The 13,251-nt window shown below is 42.1% G+C and overlaps 1 protein-coding gene across 1 annotated transcript; it reads right to left on the bottom strand.

The window, feature by feature from the left end:
* Nucleotides 1–7,739: 7,739 nt before the first annotated feature.
* On the bottom strand, nt 7,740–12,961 carry LOC124008133 (histone deacetylase complex subunit SAP18-like). Its single transcript, XM_046319142.1, has 4 exons — nt 12,811–12,961; nt 12,438–12,547; nt 11,343–11,465; nt 7,740–8,168 (listed from the first exon to the last, which is right to left on the bottom strand). Exons 1-4 carry the CDS (start codon nt 12,880–12,882, stop codon nt 8,003–8,005), a joined length of 471 nt encoding a protein of 156 aa, XP_046175098.1. The 5' UTR covers nt 12,883–12,961; the 3' UTR covers nt 7,740–8,002.
* Nucleotides 12,962–13,251: the final 290 nt, after the last annotated feature.

Below are 13,251 nucleotides of genomic sequence, written 5' to 3'. Positions count from 1 at the left end.
TACTTGGATGGAAACCTACTATGACTAGTGTAACAGGAGGGGATGTAAATAGAATTAGGAATTGAATAGGATCTCTATGGGGCCGTGAGCTCATTGTAAATGGACAGTCAGCATTCCTGTATGTCTCCTAGCCACTGCCCTTTAACCATGGCCTCCATCTGAACCTGTGGTAAGCTCCACTCAGAAACAGAACTCTTCAAAACCAGTCCTGGAGAGATACAGGGTGTGCAGGCTTTTGTACAAGCCCAGCATTAGCGTACCAGACTGCTCCAATTAAGGGCTTGAGAAGCTCCAGACACATTTCAGCTGAAGGTAAGCTCTCTGTTCATCCTCCACAACAAGCACATTACTGTCAGCGGTCAAATTAACATAATTGACACGCGAGGAAATGCAAGTGTACAAAAACATCTGTTTTGCCCTTAACGAGACGGTCGTTAACATACAGTGCCTTCAGAAAGTATTCATACCCCATGACTTATCCACATTTTGTTGTGTTACAGCCTGAATTCAAAATGGATTAAATAGGTTTTTTCTCTCTCACCCATTTACACACAATACCCCATAATGACAAAGTGAAAACATGTTTTCAGAAATCTTTGCTAATTTATTGAAAATTAAATACAGAAAAATCTCATTTACATAAAAGTATTCACAACCCTGAGTCAATACCTGTTAGAATCACATTTTGGCAGCGATTACAGCTGTGAGTCGTTCTGTGAGTCTCTCAGAGTTTTGCACACCTTGACTGTACAATATTTACACTTTTTTTTATTCTTCAAGCTCTGTCAAGTTGGTTGGTTGTCAAGTTAATTTCTTTGCCTCATTTTTTGCAGTTTTACTTTAGTGCCTTATTGCAAACAGGATGCATGTTTTGGAATATTTGTATTTTGTACAGGCTTCCTTCTTTTCACTCTGTCAACAAGGTTAGTATTGTGGAGTAACTACAATGTTGTTGATCCATCCTCCGTTTTCTCCTTTCACAGACATTAAACTCAGTAACTGTTTTAAAGTCACCATTGGCCTGTGAAATCCCTGAGCTGTTTCCATCCTCTCTGGCAACTGAGTTAGGAAGGACACCTGTATCTTTGAAGTGACTAATTAACAACTTCACAATGCTCAAAGGGATATTCAATGTCAGCTTTTTTAAATCTTTTTTTTTACCAAGAAGTGCCCTTCTTTGCGAGGCATTAGAAAACCTCTCTGGTTTTTGTGTTTCTGTGTTAGAAATTCACTGTTCACCTGAGCGACCTTACTGACAACTGTATGTGTGGGGTATAAGAGATGGGGTAGTCAAAAATCATGTTAAACACTATTATAGCACACATAGTCCATGCAACTTATTATGTGAATTTTACGCCCATTTTTACTCCTGAACTTATTTAGACTTGCCAAAACAAAGGGATTGAATACTTATTGACTCAAGACATTTTAGCTTTCCTTTTTTTAACATGAAAATCATAATTCCACTTTGACATTAAGGGGTACTGTCTGTAGGCCAGTTGTATTCAGGCTGTAACACAACAACATGTGGAAAAAGTAAAGGAGTGTACTTATACTTTCTGAAGGAACTGTAGATCATCTAATAATATATGCCATTTAGCAGACGCTTTTATCCAAAGCGACTTACAGTCATGTGTGCATACATTCTACCCTGGCGTTACAAGCGCCATGCTCTACCAACTGAGCTACAGAAGGACCACATCTAATGAGACAGAGAGGGAGAGGGAGGGAGAGAGGGAGAGGGAGAGACAGAGGGAGAGAGAGGGGAGAGGGAGAGACAGGGGAGAGGGAGAGACAGGGGGGAGGGAGAGGGAGAGGGGAGAGGGAGAGAGAGAGGGAGAGGGAGAGAGGGAGAGGGAGAGGGAGGGGGAGAGGGAGAGGGAGAGGGGAGAGAGGGAGGGAGAGGGAGAGAGGAGAGAGAGAGGGAGAGGGGGAGAGGGAGAGAGAGTCGGAGAGGGAGAGAGAGAGAGGGAGAGAGATGAGGGGTTGCAGACTATATTTGAGCTAGGACATGAAGCTATAATGAATTATAAAAAAATCATTAACTCTCAAATTTGACACATAACGCATAATATCAAATGCAAGGAGAGTGGGTATCTATTTGAATCAGTGTTGTTGTGTGTGTTGTGGTTGTGCTGTCTTCGTTGATAAGGATTTGCATTTTACATAAAGGCTTTGTATATAGAGGATTTGTAAATAGAAGGTTTGTATATAAAGGGTTTGTATATAGAGGGTTGGTATATAGAGGGTTGGTAAATAGAGGGTTGGTATATAGAGAGTTGGTATATAGAGGGTTGGTATATAGAGAGTTGGTATATAGAGGGTTGGTATATATAGAGGGTTGGTATATAAAGGGTTTGTATATAGAGGGTTGGTATATAGAGGGTTGGTAAATAGAGGGTTGGTATATAGAGGGTTGGTATATAGAGGGTTGGTATATAAAGGTTTGGTATATAGAGGGTTGGTATATAGAGGGTTGGTATATAGAGGGTTGGTATATAAAGGGTTGGTATATAGAGGGTTGGTATATAGAGGGTTGGTATATAGAGGGTTGGTATATAGAGAGTTGGTATATAGAGGGTTGGTATATAGAGGGTTGGTATATAGAGGGTTGGTATATAGAGGGTTGGTATATAAAGGGTTGGTATATAGAGGGTTGGTATATAGAGGGTTGGTAGATGACTATTGGATGGTTGTTACACTAAAGTGTCAGCGCCTACAGTCTCAAGAGGTGTGCTGTTCTTCACAGCTGTGTTATCAAAGGAAAGGAGAGAGGGAATAATAGAGAGTGAAAGAGCTCTGCCACACTGCCTTTTCTATTACCTGCCTGACATCCCTCTTTCCTCAAGCTGTCAATCACAGTTCACATCCCATTGACCTCTGCTGAGAGCCTATTGTAGACACACACATAGACCGCACGCACGAACACGCATGCCAGCACCACACACACACAAGCACACGCTAGAGAAGAGGTGTCAAACATGTTGCCCTGGGGCTTTTTACCTCCTGATAATGTGTTCCCAATACAAACCTCTTAGTGTGGAAAAAGCATTGAGGCTGGAGAAGAAAAATTCCCATCAATGCAGTTAATGAATTCAAACGTGATGCTACGTAGTTAATGAGGCAGCTAATATTCTCTGAACATATACGGCACATTCGGAAAGTATTCAGATCCCTTGACTTTTTCCACATTTTGTTACGCAACAGCCTTATTCTAAAATGTATTGTATTGTTTTTCCCCCTCATCAATCTACAAACAATACCCCACAATGACAAAGCAAATATAGGTTTTGAGACATTTTTGCAAAAATTCAAAAATAAATAAAAGATCACATTTACATGAGTATTCAGACCCGTTACTCAGTACTTTGTTGAAGCACCGTTGGCAGCGATTACAGCCTTGAGTCTTCTTGGGTATGACGCTACAAGCTTGGCACACCTGTATTTGGGGATTTTCTCCCATTCTTCTCTGTAGATCCTCTCAAGCTCTGTCAGGTTGGATGGAGAGTGTTGCTGCACAGCTATTCTCAGGTCTCTCCAGAAATGTTTGATCAGGTTTAAGTCCGGGCTCTGGCTGGATATCTCAAGGACATTCACAGACTTGTCCCGAAGCCACTCCTGTGTTGCCTTGGCTGTGTGCTTGGGGCCATTGTCCTGTTGGAAGGTGAACCTAAGCCCCAGTCTGAGGTCCTGAGCACTCTGGAGCAGGTTTTCATCAAGGATCTCTTCGTACTTTGCTCTGTTAAGCTTTCCCTCGATCCTGACTAGTCTCCCAGTCCCTGCCGCTGAAAAACATCCCCACAGCATGATGCTGCCACCACCATGCTTCACCGTAGGGATGGTGCCAGGTTTCCTCAAGACGTGACGCTTGGCATTCAGACCAAAGAGTTCAATCTTGGTTTCATCCGACCAGAGAATATTGTTTCTCATGGTCTGGGTGTTACGCTCGTCGTTTGAATGAGGAAACCAAGGTGCAGCGTGGTAGACAAACATCTTACTTTTATTAAAATGAACACCGAAAAACAACAAAATACAAAACGAATGTAAAGTTCTGCAGGCTACACAGCAGCTATACAAAAACAAGATCCCACAAATTAAGGTGGGAAAAAGGCTGCCTGAGTATGATCCCCAATCAGAGACAACGATAGACAGCTGCCTCTGATTGGGAACCATACCAGGCCAAACAAATAAATAGGAAAACTAGATTGCTGACCCTAGTCACACCCTGACCTAACCAAAATAGAGAATTAAAAGGATCTCTAAGGTCAGGGCGTGACACTGAGAGTCTTTAGGTGCCTTTTGGCAAACTCCAAGTGGGTTGTCATTTACCTTTTAGTGAGGAGTGTCGTCTGTCTGGACACTCTACCACCAAGGTCTAATTGGTGAAGTGCTGCAGAGATGGTTTTTCTACTGGAATTTCCCATCTCCACAGAGGAAGTATTTTTGTATTTGCAAAAAAATTATAAAAACCAGTTTTCGCTTTGTCATTATGGGGTATTGTGTGTAAAATTTTATTTAATCCATTTTAGAATAAGGCTGTAACGTAACAAAATATGGAAAAAGTCAAGGGGTCTGAGTACTTTCTGAATGCACTGTAAATAGGTAGAAACATAAATAGATAGGTTGAGAGAGAGAAGGGGGAGTAAAAGAGAGAGAGAGAGAGAGAGAGAGAGAGAGAGAGAGAGAGAGAGAGAGAGAGAGAGAGAGAGAGAGAGAGAGAGAGAGAGAGAGAGAGAGAGAGAGAGAGAGAGAGAGAGAGAGAGAGAGAGAGAGAGAGAGAGAGAGAGAGAGAGAGAGAGAGAGAGAGAGAGAGAGAGAGAGAGAGAGAGAGAGAGAGAGAGAGAGAGAGAGAGAGAGAGAGAGAGAGAGAGAGATGGGGTGAGTCTCTTTCTTAATAGGTTTCCTTCAAACACACCTGCTGCCAGAAATGCCATTTAATGTCAGCCGTCCATATCGGACACACACACTGGCCCCTGTCCCATGAGCCTCCAGGGTAAGTTCAAGGTTGTCTTGCCAGGCTGATGCCAGGCTGATACACCAGCTTCAAACAGCTGAAAATACTATATTCATGGTTATGGGAAAGATATTTCACAGCGGTTTTGGTGTTACAATGATTATCTACACTATTCTTGCTTGTTTTGTCACACAAACTGAAATTAGGCTAACTATTCTAATTTTAGCAACAAGGAAATGCCGGAGCAATTTCGGCATAGTGCATCTTTAATATTTTGTATACTTAGTGTACCTCATAATAATGTTAAAAGACAATGGTATTAGAATTTGTCCATTTTGATTTCAACAAGGGTTTTTGGTTGAAAACAATAATGGCCAAAGGCAAGCCAAACTCTGTCGATAACTCTGTAGAGTCGCCCAGCCCTACTGGACTGGTAGCACCACCGCACACAGGGAAATAACTATTCATCTCAATTAGCCCGTTGGACAGTGCTCAGCTACGACTGGGTGGCGACTGGGCTGAGTACACCATCAGGTCAGAGATAGAAAATAAACACACACACACACACACACACACACACTACTTGGCATGAGCAAACTGTTGCATATGTAATATGATGGATGTGGCTGAATCAAGAGTGCACGTGCCTGTTAATATCATATCATATAATCTGCAATTCTAATCCAATCTAGGATATTCACTTATATTAAAACCATTAATTTAATTGGCAAAGGAAGGAACTTGGGTGTGTGAGTGCTGCTTCATTTCTTCATTCATGTTCTACTCCTTTCTATCCATCCTGTCCATTGTCACAGCTGTGTCTGTCTCACCAATGCAGTCCCGCAATCATTGGTGTGCTTGCTCCTTCGTTGGCAATTTCTCCAAGTGCCACACACCCAGTTGGGGGCCAACTATAAATAAACCCAGCGATTGCTCTCGGAGAATAAACAGGTTTCCCCCCTTCACACACTCGTCTGACAGCAGCGTGTCGAATGAATGAACCGGGAGGGCGTGCAGGCAGAGAGAAAACGCTCTCTCCCTAAAACATGGGCTTGTCTTTACATCTCTTCCCATTTACTCTGAATACCCACCGTGGCCTCTCTGCGTAGCTCAGGTGGAATAACTCAGCCCATATTTGCTCTGATGAAAAATGGTTTGCTCCTCTGATTCAAATGTCCATTGTCATTAAAGCAAATTGCCACTGAAGCGTCAGTCTGTTGTGTTATTCACTGTGATGTCTCTTCACATTTCAGAGACACAATACCCATTACAGTATATAGTTGGCTCAATAACCCCAGTGACTGGACCACTGATCTGACATGACAACCTATTCCGAGGTTGTTCCGGTGTATCTGAGAATCAACAGATCAACAGTGCTGTAAATTAGCCTAACCTCGAAGCATTATACTGCAACGCACCTGGCTGTGGGTGATTCGGTGGTCAGCATGTCACTGTTTTAATTGTTTGTTCCCTGTAGAAACCATTGGAGGAATGTAATGGGAGTCACATCAAAACCACTGAGCCTCAGATGAATATCTTCTTCAGGAAATATGCACCAATTTACACTGCAAGGCATGTATCGCCACATAGACAATGTTGACGATAACCACCACAAACAAATTGGGATGCCTTATGCAGATACGAGAGATGTAAGATAAGAAAAACATTATTGTCCCTCAGGGGACACAGCTGTAAACACCATATATGGCCATGTTTTGATGTCATACTTAATTCTTATATAATATGTGCAAATATTAATCTATAATAAAACCCTCAATGGTGTCAACCTTTCTCAGTCTGCTGCATCCAATGATAGCAGTGTGTAATGTGAATTAATGACTGACAACATTAGCAGTGATGCATTATCAATCATCGCAGACCTTAGAATGCAGAGACAGGAGCAGGTCTTCAAACTCACTGAGGATTACTACATTACAAAGAAAGGCATTGTCACTGTTAATACAATCATTTTTTAAGGCTACATCAGAATTTTGTCAAGTGAAGAAAAAAATTCAAGACCTGTTCTCATGTCCACAAAGCAATTCAGAGTAGCAGTGAGATGGACCTGTCCATATATTTTAATTATGATCCAAAAGGCCAAGCGTATCCTAGATCAGCACTCCTACCCTGAGACGCTTTGTAGCTATGGGACAAGAACATTAAAATAGGCTATCCTTATTGGTAGAGTCGATCATAGATCTAGAACAATTAGAATTACAGGCAACTGATATATTGTCTATGGGCTCTATAAGGTCTCTCCTAAGTGAAGTATAGTATAAGAGACATTCAATAATAATATAAAACATCAGATTCAATAACTGGATCCAGGCCAGATGAGCAGATGGCAGAGGGGTTCCCTGGTCTAGATGACAGTACAGGTTTGGTTCTGCTGGACTACAGGGCCCGCCAGCCCTGATGTTCCGTCCTCATTACTGCTGGATTCCAGAAATAAGGGGTCTAGCAATCACCATGCCAACAGCTTTATTACATCACTCTTCACAAGGGAGAAAAAAATTAAATAAATAGTACATTAGAGATGAAAAAAATAAACATTCCAAGAGAAGTTTTTGGAAACAGACGAGCTGGGATGAAAGGAAACAAGGCCCCAGATGGCTTTCTCTGTTCTAGTGGGAAGGGGTCTAGACTGGGTTAACAGTATTTGTGTCTTAATGCTGCCCCCTACAGGAACCATTATGACATTGCAACAACCCCAACTACACTAGACCAGGCATTACGCAAACACTCTTTCTGCTGGTATTGTTATAAAAAGGAATGACAGAAATAGTTTTATTGTAAGACAGCAACTTTATTTCACGAGGGTAAAAAAGTAACATACATGTCTGAAATATAATCTATCAGAAGATAAAAAGGCCCAAAAAAAGCATGAATGTGGGGGACAGTGAAATCTGAAGGATGGCCCTATTGAAAGTCACGGTAGTCTCCTGAGAGATGGTAAGAGTCAGTCAGTGTGATCAGAAAGGCTTTATGTATGTCTAGAGGTGGGTTTGGGTTTTGGGATATGATGGTTATGTTCAGGTGTGGATGCGTTCAGAAGGGCCTCCCCATGCCCATGCGTGGGTTAAGTGGGGGGGCTCTGTTGGGTGGTGTGATGGCTATGTCCAGGTAGTCTCCTATCTGGAAGCGCTGCGACTGTAGCGTCATGGAGTCATTTTCCCCCTTCCTGCCTGACACAGTGTTGCCGATGTCTTTCACTCTGTAACCATAGAGACCGTGGGTGAGACAACAGTACTTTCATAATGACATCATCCAATCAAACAACCGAGGCAATGTTTAAATACTTTTAAAAAGGCAAACTCAGCCGATTTACCTAATCCACTGACCACCAAGCTCTTGATTTAAGGAAAAGTCAGCCATGCACAAAGCAAACAGCAATGCCAGGACGACTTCCGCAACAACTACAGAGCATTCGGAAAGCATTTAGACCCCTTGACATTTTCTTATGTTACAGCCTTATTCTAAAATGGATTCAATTCATTGTTTTCCCTCATTAATCTACACACAAAACCCCATAATGACAGAGAAAGTATATTTTTTTGCTTAATTTTTTTTTTTTTTAAATACCGTATTTACAGAACTATTCAGACCATTTGCTTTGAGCCATGAAATTGAGCTCAGGTGCGTCCTGTTCCTATTGATCATCCTTGAGATGTTTCTACAACTTGATTGGACATGATTTGGAAAGGCACACACCTGTCTATATACGGTCCCACAGTTGAAAGTGCATGTCAGAGCAAAAACCAAACCAGGTCGAAAGGAATTGTCTGTAGAGCTCCGAGACAGGATTGTGTCAAGCCACAGATCTGGGGAAGGGTACCAAACATTTCTGCAGCATTGAAGATAGCCAAGAACACAGTGGCCTCCATCATTCTTAAATTAAATAAGTTTGGAACCACCAAGACTCTTCCTAGTTCAGGCCTCCCAGCCAAACTGAGCAATTGGGGGAGAAGGGACTTGTTTAGGGAGGTGACCAAGAACCTGATGGTCACCGACAGAGCTCCAGAGTTCCTCTGGGGAGATGGGAGAACCTTCGAGAAAAACAACCATCTCTGCAGCACTCCAACAATCAGGCCTTCATGGTAGAATGGCCAGACGGAAGCCGCCACTCAGTAAAAAGCACATGACAGCCCACTTGGAGTTTCCCAAAAGGTACCTAAAGGACTATCACACCATGAGAAACAAGATTCTCTGGTCTGATGAAACCAAGATTGAACTATGTGGCCTGAATGCCAAGCCGCACGACTTGAGGAAACCTGGCACCATCCCTACAGTGAAGTATGGTGGCATCATGCTGTGGGATGTTTTTCAGCGGCATTGACTGGGAGACTTGTCAGGATTAAGGGAAAGATGAACGGAGAAAAGTACAGAGCGATCCTTGATGAAAACCTGCTCCAGAGTGCTCAGAACCTCAGACTGGGGTGAAGGTTCACCTTCCAAAAGGACAACGACCCTAAGCACACAGCCTAGACAATGCAGGACTGACTTCGGGACAAGTCAATGAATGTCTGAGTGGCCCAACCAGAGCCCGGACTTGAACTTGATCGAACATCTTTGGAGAGACCCGAGAATAGCTGTGCAGTGACACTCCCCACCAAACCTGACAGAGCTTGAGAGGATATGCAGAGAATGGGAGAAACTCCCGAAATACAGGTGTGCCAAGCTTGTAGCGTCATACCCAAGAAGACTTGATGCTGTAGTCGCTGCCATAAGTGCTTCAACAAAGTACTGAGTAAAGGATACGAATACTTAAGTATAAGTATAAGAATAAGAATATATATATATACACACTTTTTTTTTACAAATAAAACCTGTTTTGCTTTATCATTATGGGATGTGTAGAATGAGGCAAAAAAACAATTGAATCCATTTTAGAATAAGTCTAATGCAGCAGTGTGTAGTGCACCTACGCAGATGTTTTTTGCCAGTGCAACGTCTTGCATTGCACTCATCTGAAAACCCTGCGGTTCATCCTGCTGCTCGTGACAACATGTCGCTGAGTCTCACTTTAATTAAGTCAGGTGTGTTACAGGGTTCCATTAGCCAGCTCATGCCAGCTTTAGCCATAGAAAAACTAAGCCAATGAATAAAAATGTTGCCAGCCAAAATATAACAAATCCAGTTGCAAAATATTGCTTTTTAATCATTGATGGAAATACATTTGACTGTCATGCTTATTGGTCTAAAGGTTCATTTGAATAATTTAGTGGAATTCAAATTGTCCTGTTTGTTACTCATCGTGTATCTTATTTATCCAATACAACTATCACACATGCATACACAGCCTATTTTAAGCAGGATTTCTGCTGCAGCTCCTCTACTGGTTACTGCTGGAGTAAAACATGTGATTTATCAGCTGAATCAATGCACAACAATTTCTAAATGCAATCGCATGTTAACAGTTTTAGTATACGATTTAAAAAAAATAGCTAGTATTTTTATTTTTCAACTGGTAATTGAAGTGTGCCTCCCATTCACCATTCAAGTGCAGGTCAACAGGCTATCAGCACATCACCCACCACTTTACAATGTGAGCTGGAGGCACTATGTATTTTGTTTTTTAAATACTTAATTGTTTGAAACCTGAATATTTGATTTAATATTATGAGACATGTCTTACCTTGCTTCAAAGTAGCGTATAGGCAAAATCCGACCATGGAAACGTGGAGGCAATTATTTTATATAGACTTCAAAGGCAGCACGTGAGTATCAAGTTTGGGAAACCTTACAATTTATCCTACCATGTCTATCGTTCTGCCTGCTAGTTATATTTTCAGATACTCATTTTCTTGGACCAGTTTCATTTCAATAACGTTTTTGTTTCTCAAAATCATTGAAATGTTTAATCATAAAAATCTCAATTAAAATGTCATTGAATATAAAAGTCTACTAACACGAGATCAACAGCCTCTGCCATATGGACACGTTTTCAAATCTTCCCGGTCATGTTGTCCGGCGCCGGACATTTTCCTAACAGAAACCCTGGTGTGTTTGTACTGGGCTGGAACAAAACCGTGCACACCCTGTGTCCAAGATTATAGAGCATAGCCTGACTTCAATCTACAACAGCCCAGTTGCCCTGAAGTTAGACCCAATGATATGACATTGCCACGAGCAGCACCGCAGATATTGAGATGAGCAAGATGCAAGACTTCGCTCACACAGTCACACACAGTATCTGCAGATGTGAATGGGTTCGCCTCACGCTGTTATAGGGTGATAGCCACGGGACCAAAACAGCAGAGAAGTTGAGACTTACGCTTCAAAGTTCTTAGTTGTTACTGAAATTGACCCACAATGCGGTTTACTTTGTGCCTGTACATCTTCCCGCTGACTCTACCTTTAAGCTAGGGCCGTAGAGTAGTATACTAACCTGTAGCCATTTCTTTTGGGCTCAGGATAAACGATGGCGAAACCAAAGTGTGTTCCTTTCTTCCGAGCATCAGGGTACACCTCCTTCACTAGGCTGGTCAGCTCCTTTAGCGAGGCATCCATCCTTCAGGAGAAGGACACAACATCATGTCCCAACAATAATCAAAACTATGTAGCCATGGTACCCTGTATAACACACACAACACTATCACCAGTGCTCGACTTGGGCAAGAGCAGAGTGCAAGGTCCACATTTTTTCTCCTTGAGTTCGTGCATGTCTTATAGAATATTAGCTCAAAAGTATTGTGGCGCTACTGCGCCTAAATATAAACAGTAACGACACCCAAAATGAGTGCCGAAAATCCCCCCCTTCACGTTCTTCATTTCTGAGGCTTGGTTGCTAATTCATATTTCTGCTCTTCACTCAGTTGTCAGCTTAGCCGACATTTCACTGATCTTAGTAGCAGAAATCATTTGGTCTGCAGTTTGGCTACATGTTTCAAGTGTATGTGGCGGTTACAGCTTGTATGGCGCCCTGGGCGAACCCCCCTCTCAGCGCCTGCCCCCGGGCCTCGTTCCACCCCCGGCAGCTGCCCATGTCACCTGTACAATCCTCTACTGCTTTTGTCTATAAATAAATCTCTTTGCCAAAATTTGTCATCTCTCCATGTCTTATTCGACTAGTATGTTTGAAAGTGTACGGACAACAATTCAGACAAAGTTGTTCTGAAATGTTTATTGCATGCCAACATTTTACTCCCGCCTCTTTGTTTAATATAACACACATTAATTATTACTTTTGGTTGCCTGACGTGAAGTTTGTTCTATAGAAAGTATTTGACTCCGACAAAATGTATGAAATTAGAAGGGGGGGGGATTCTGGCAGAGGGGAGGTTTTCAGAAACAACACCGGAACCTATTTCAGTCCAATTCAAGCACTGGCTATCACATTTTTTAAACCTTTATTTAACTAGGTAAGATTCGATCTAGTTTCGATCTAGTTATTGGCCCAACGCTCTAACCACTAGGCTACCTGCCGGTCCTGCACCTTGGCTTACGTGAACCTAGGTGCAGCCATCCATTTATATATTCTTACCATGTGTAGATTTGCAGCTCACTTGAAGGGACTTGTCCTCGGGCGAATTCGTCCCCTCTGTGATGCCTGCCACCGTTGGTCGTAAATACCCGCAGCAGAAGAGGACAAGTCTATAGACACACAAACAGTTAGTTAACTGGTTAGACAGGAACGTGGCTAGTCTCTTAGAAAATGTGGTAGCAGGAAAAAGTATTAAATGCCCGTATAGCCACTTACAGAACTACAACCAATTAGTTTAGTTTGAAGTGGGAGTCACTTGCACAGTTCAGGCAGTGCAGCTGCATTTGCTAGCACAGCAGGCTAGTTAATGCTAACTCCGTTAGCGAATTGCTGTCTCACAAACCAAGCGAAGATAAAGAGCTTATATATCTACCTTTTCTCGGTCGATAGGCTTTTCGGGGATTTTTCGTATCTCTTCTTGTGTGATTCTTGATTCAAGAGCCATTTTAGGAGTAAATAAGTTAATTAATTCACGTTGTTGCTCACAGCAGATTTGCAAACACTGTCCCAAATAGTTATTTCCGTTTCCGCTTTCCTAGCGGATGACGTAGGAAAGGTGCGCAAAAACTTTATAAAACTTTAACGATTGCCATATAAAAAAACATATACGAATAGATTGCAGTTTGCTTGATTTTACAAGCATTTTTAAAAATAAACATCTAATCTCCAGTCCGATTAAAGATCATTAAAGATAGTTCTCAAGTGTATGCTTGTATTTCTAGTTTCCTCCCAACAGGTGGCGGTAGACAATGATAACCATTCTTATGTTGATTGCAATCTGGGATCCTTGGGAGGTCCACACTCTAAACAAAAC

Source organism: Oncorhynchus gorbuscha, linkage group LG21 (genome assembly GCF_021184085.1).
Source record: "Oncorhynchus gorbuscha isolate QuinsamMale2020 ecotype Even-year linkage group LG21, OgorEven_v1.0, whole genome shotgun sequence".
NCBI lineage: Eukaryota > Metazoa > Chordata > Actinopteri > Salmoniformes > Salmonidae > Oncorhynchus > Oncorhynchus gorbuscha.
The sequence above is the reverse complement of the archived record's forward strand: the minus strand, read 5'-3'. Positions and strand labels throughout refer to the sequence as shown.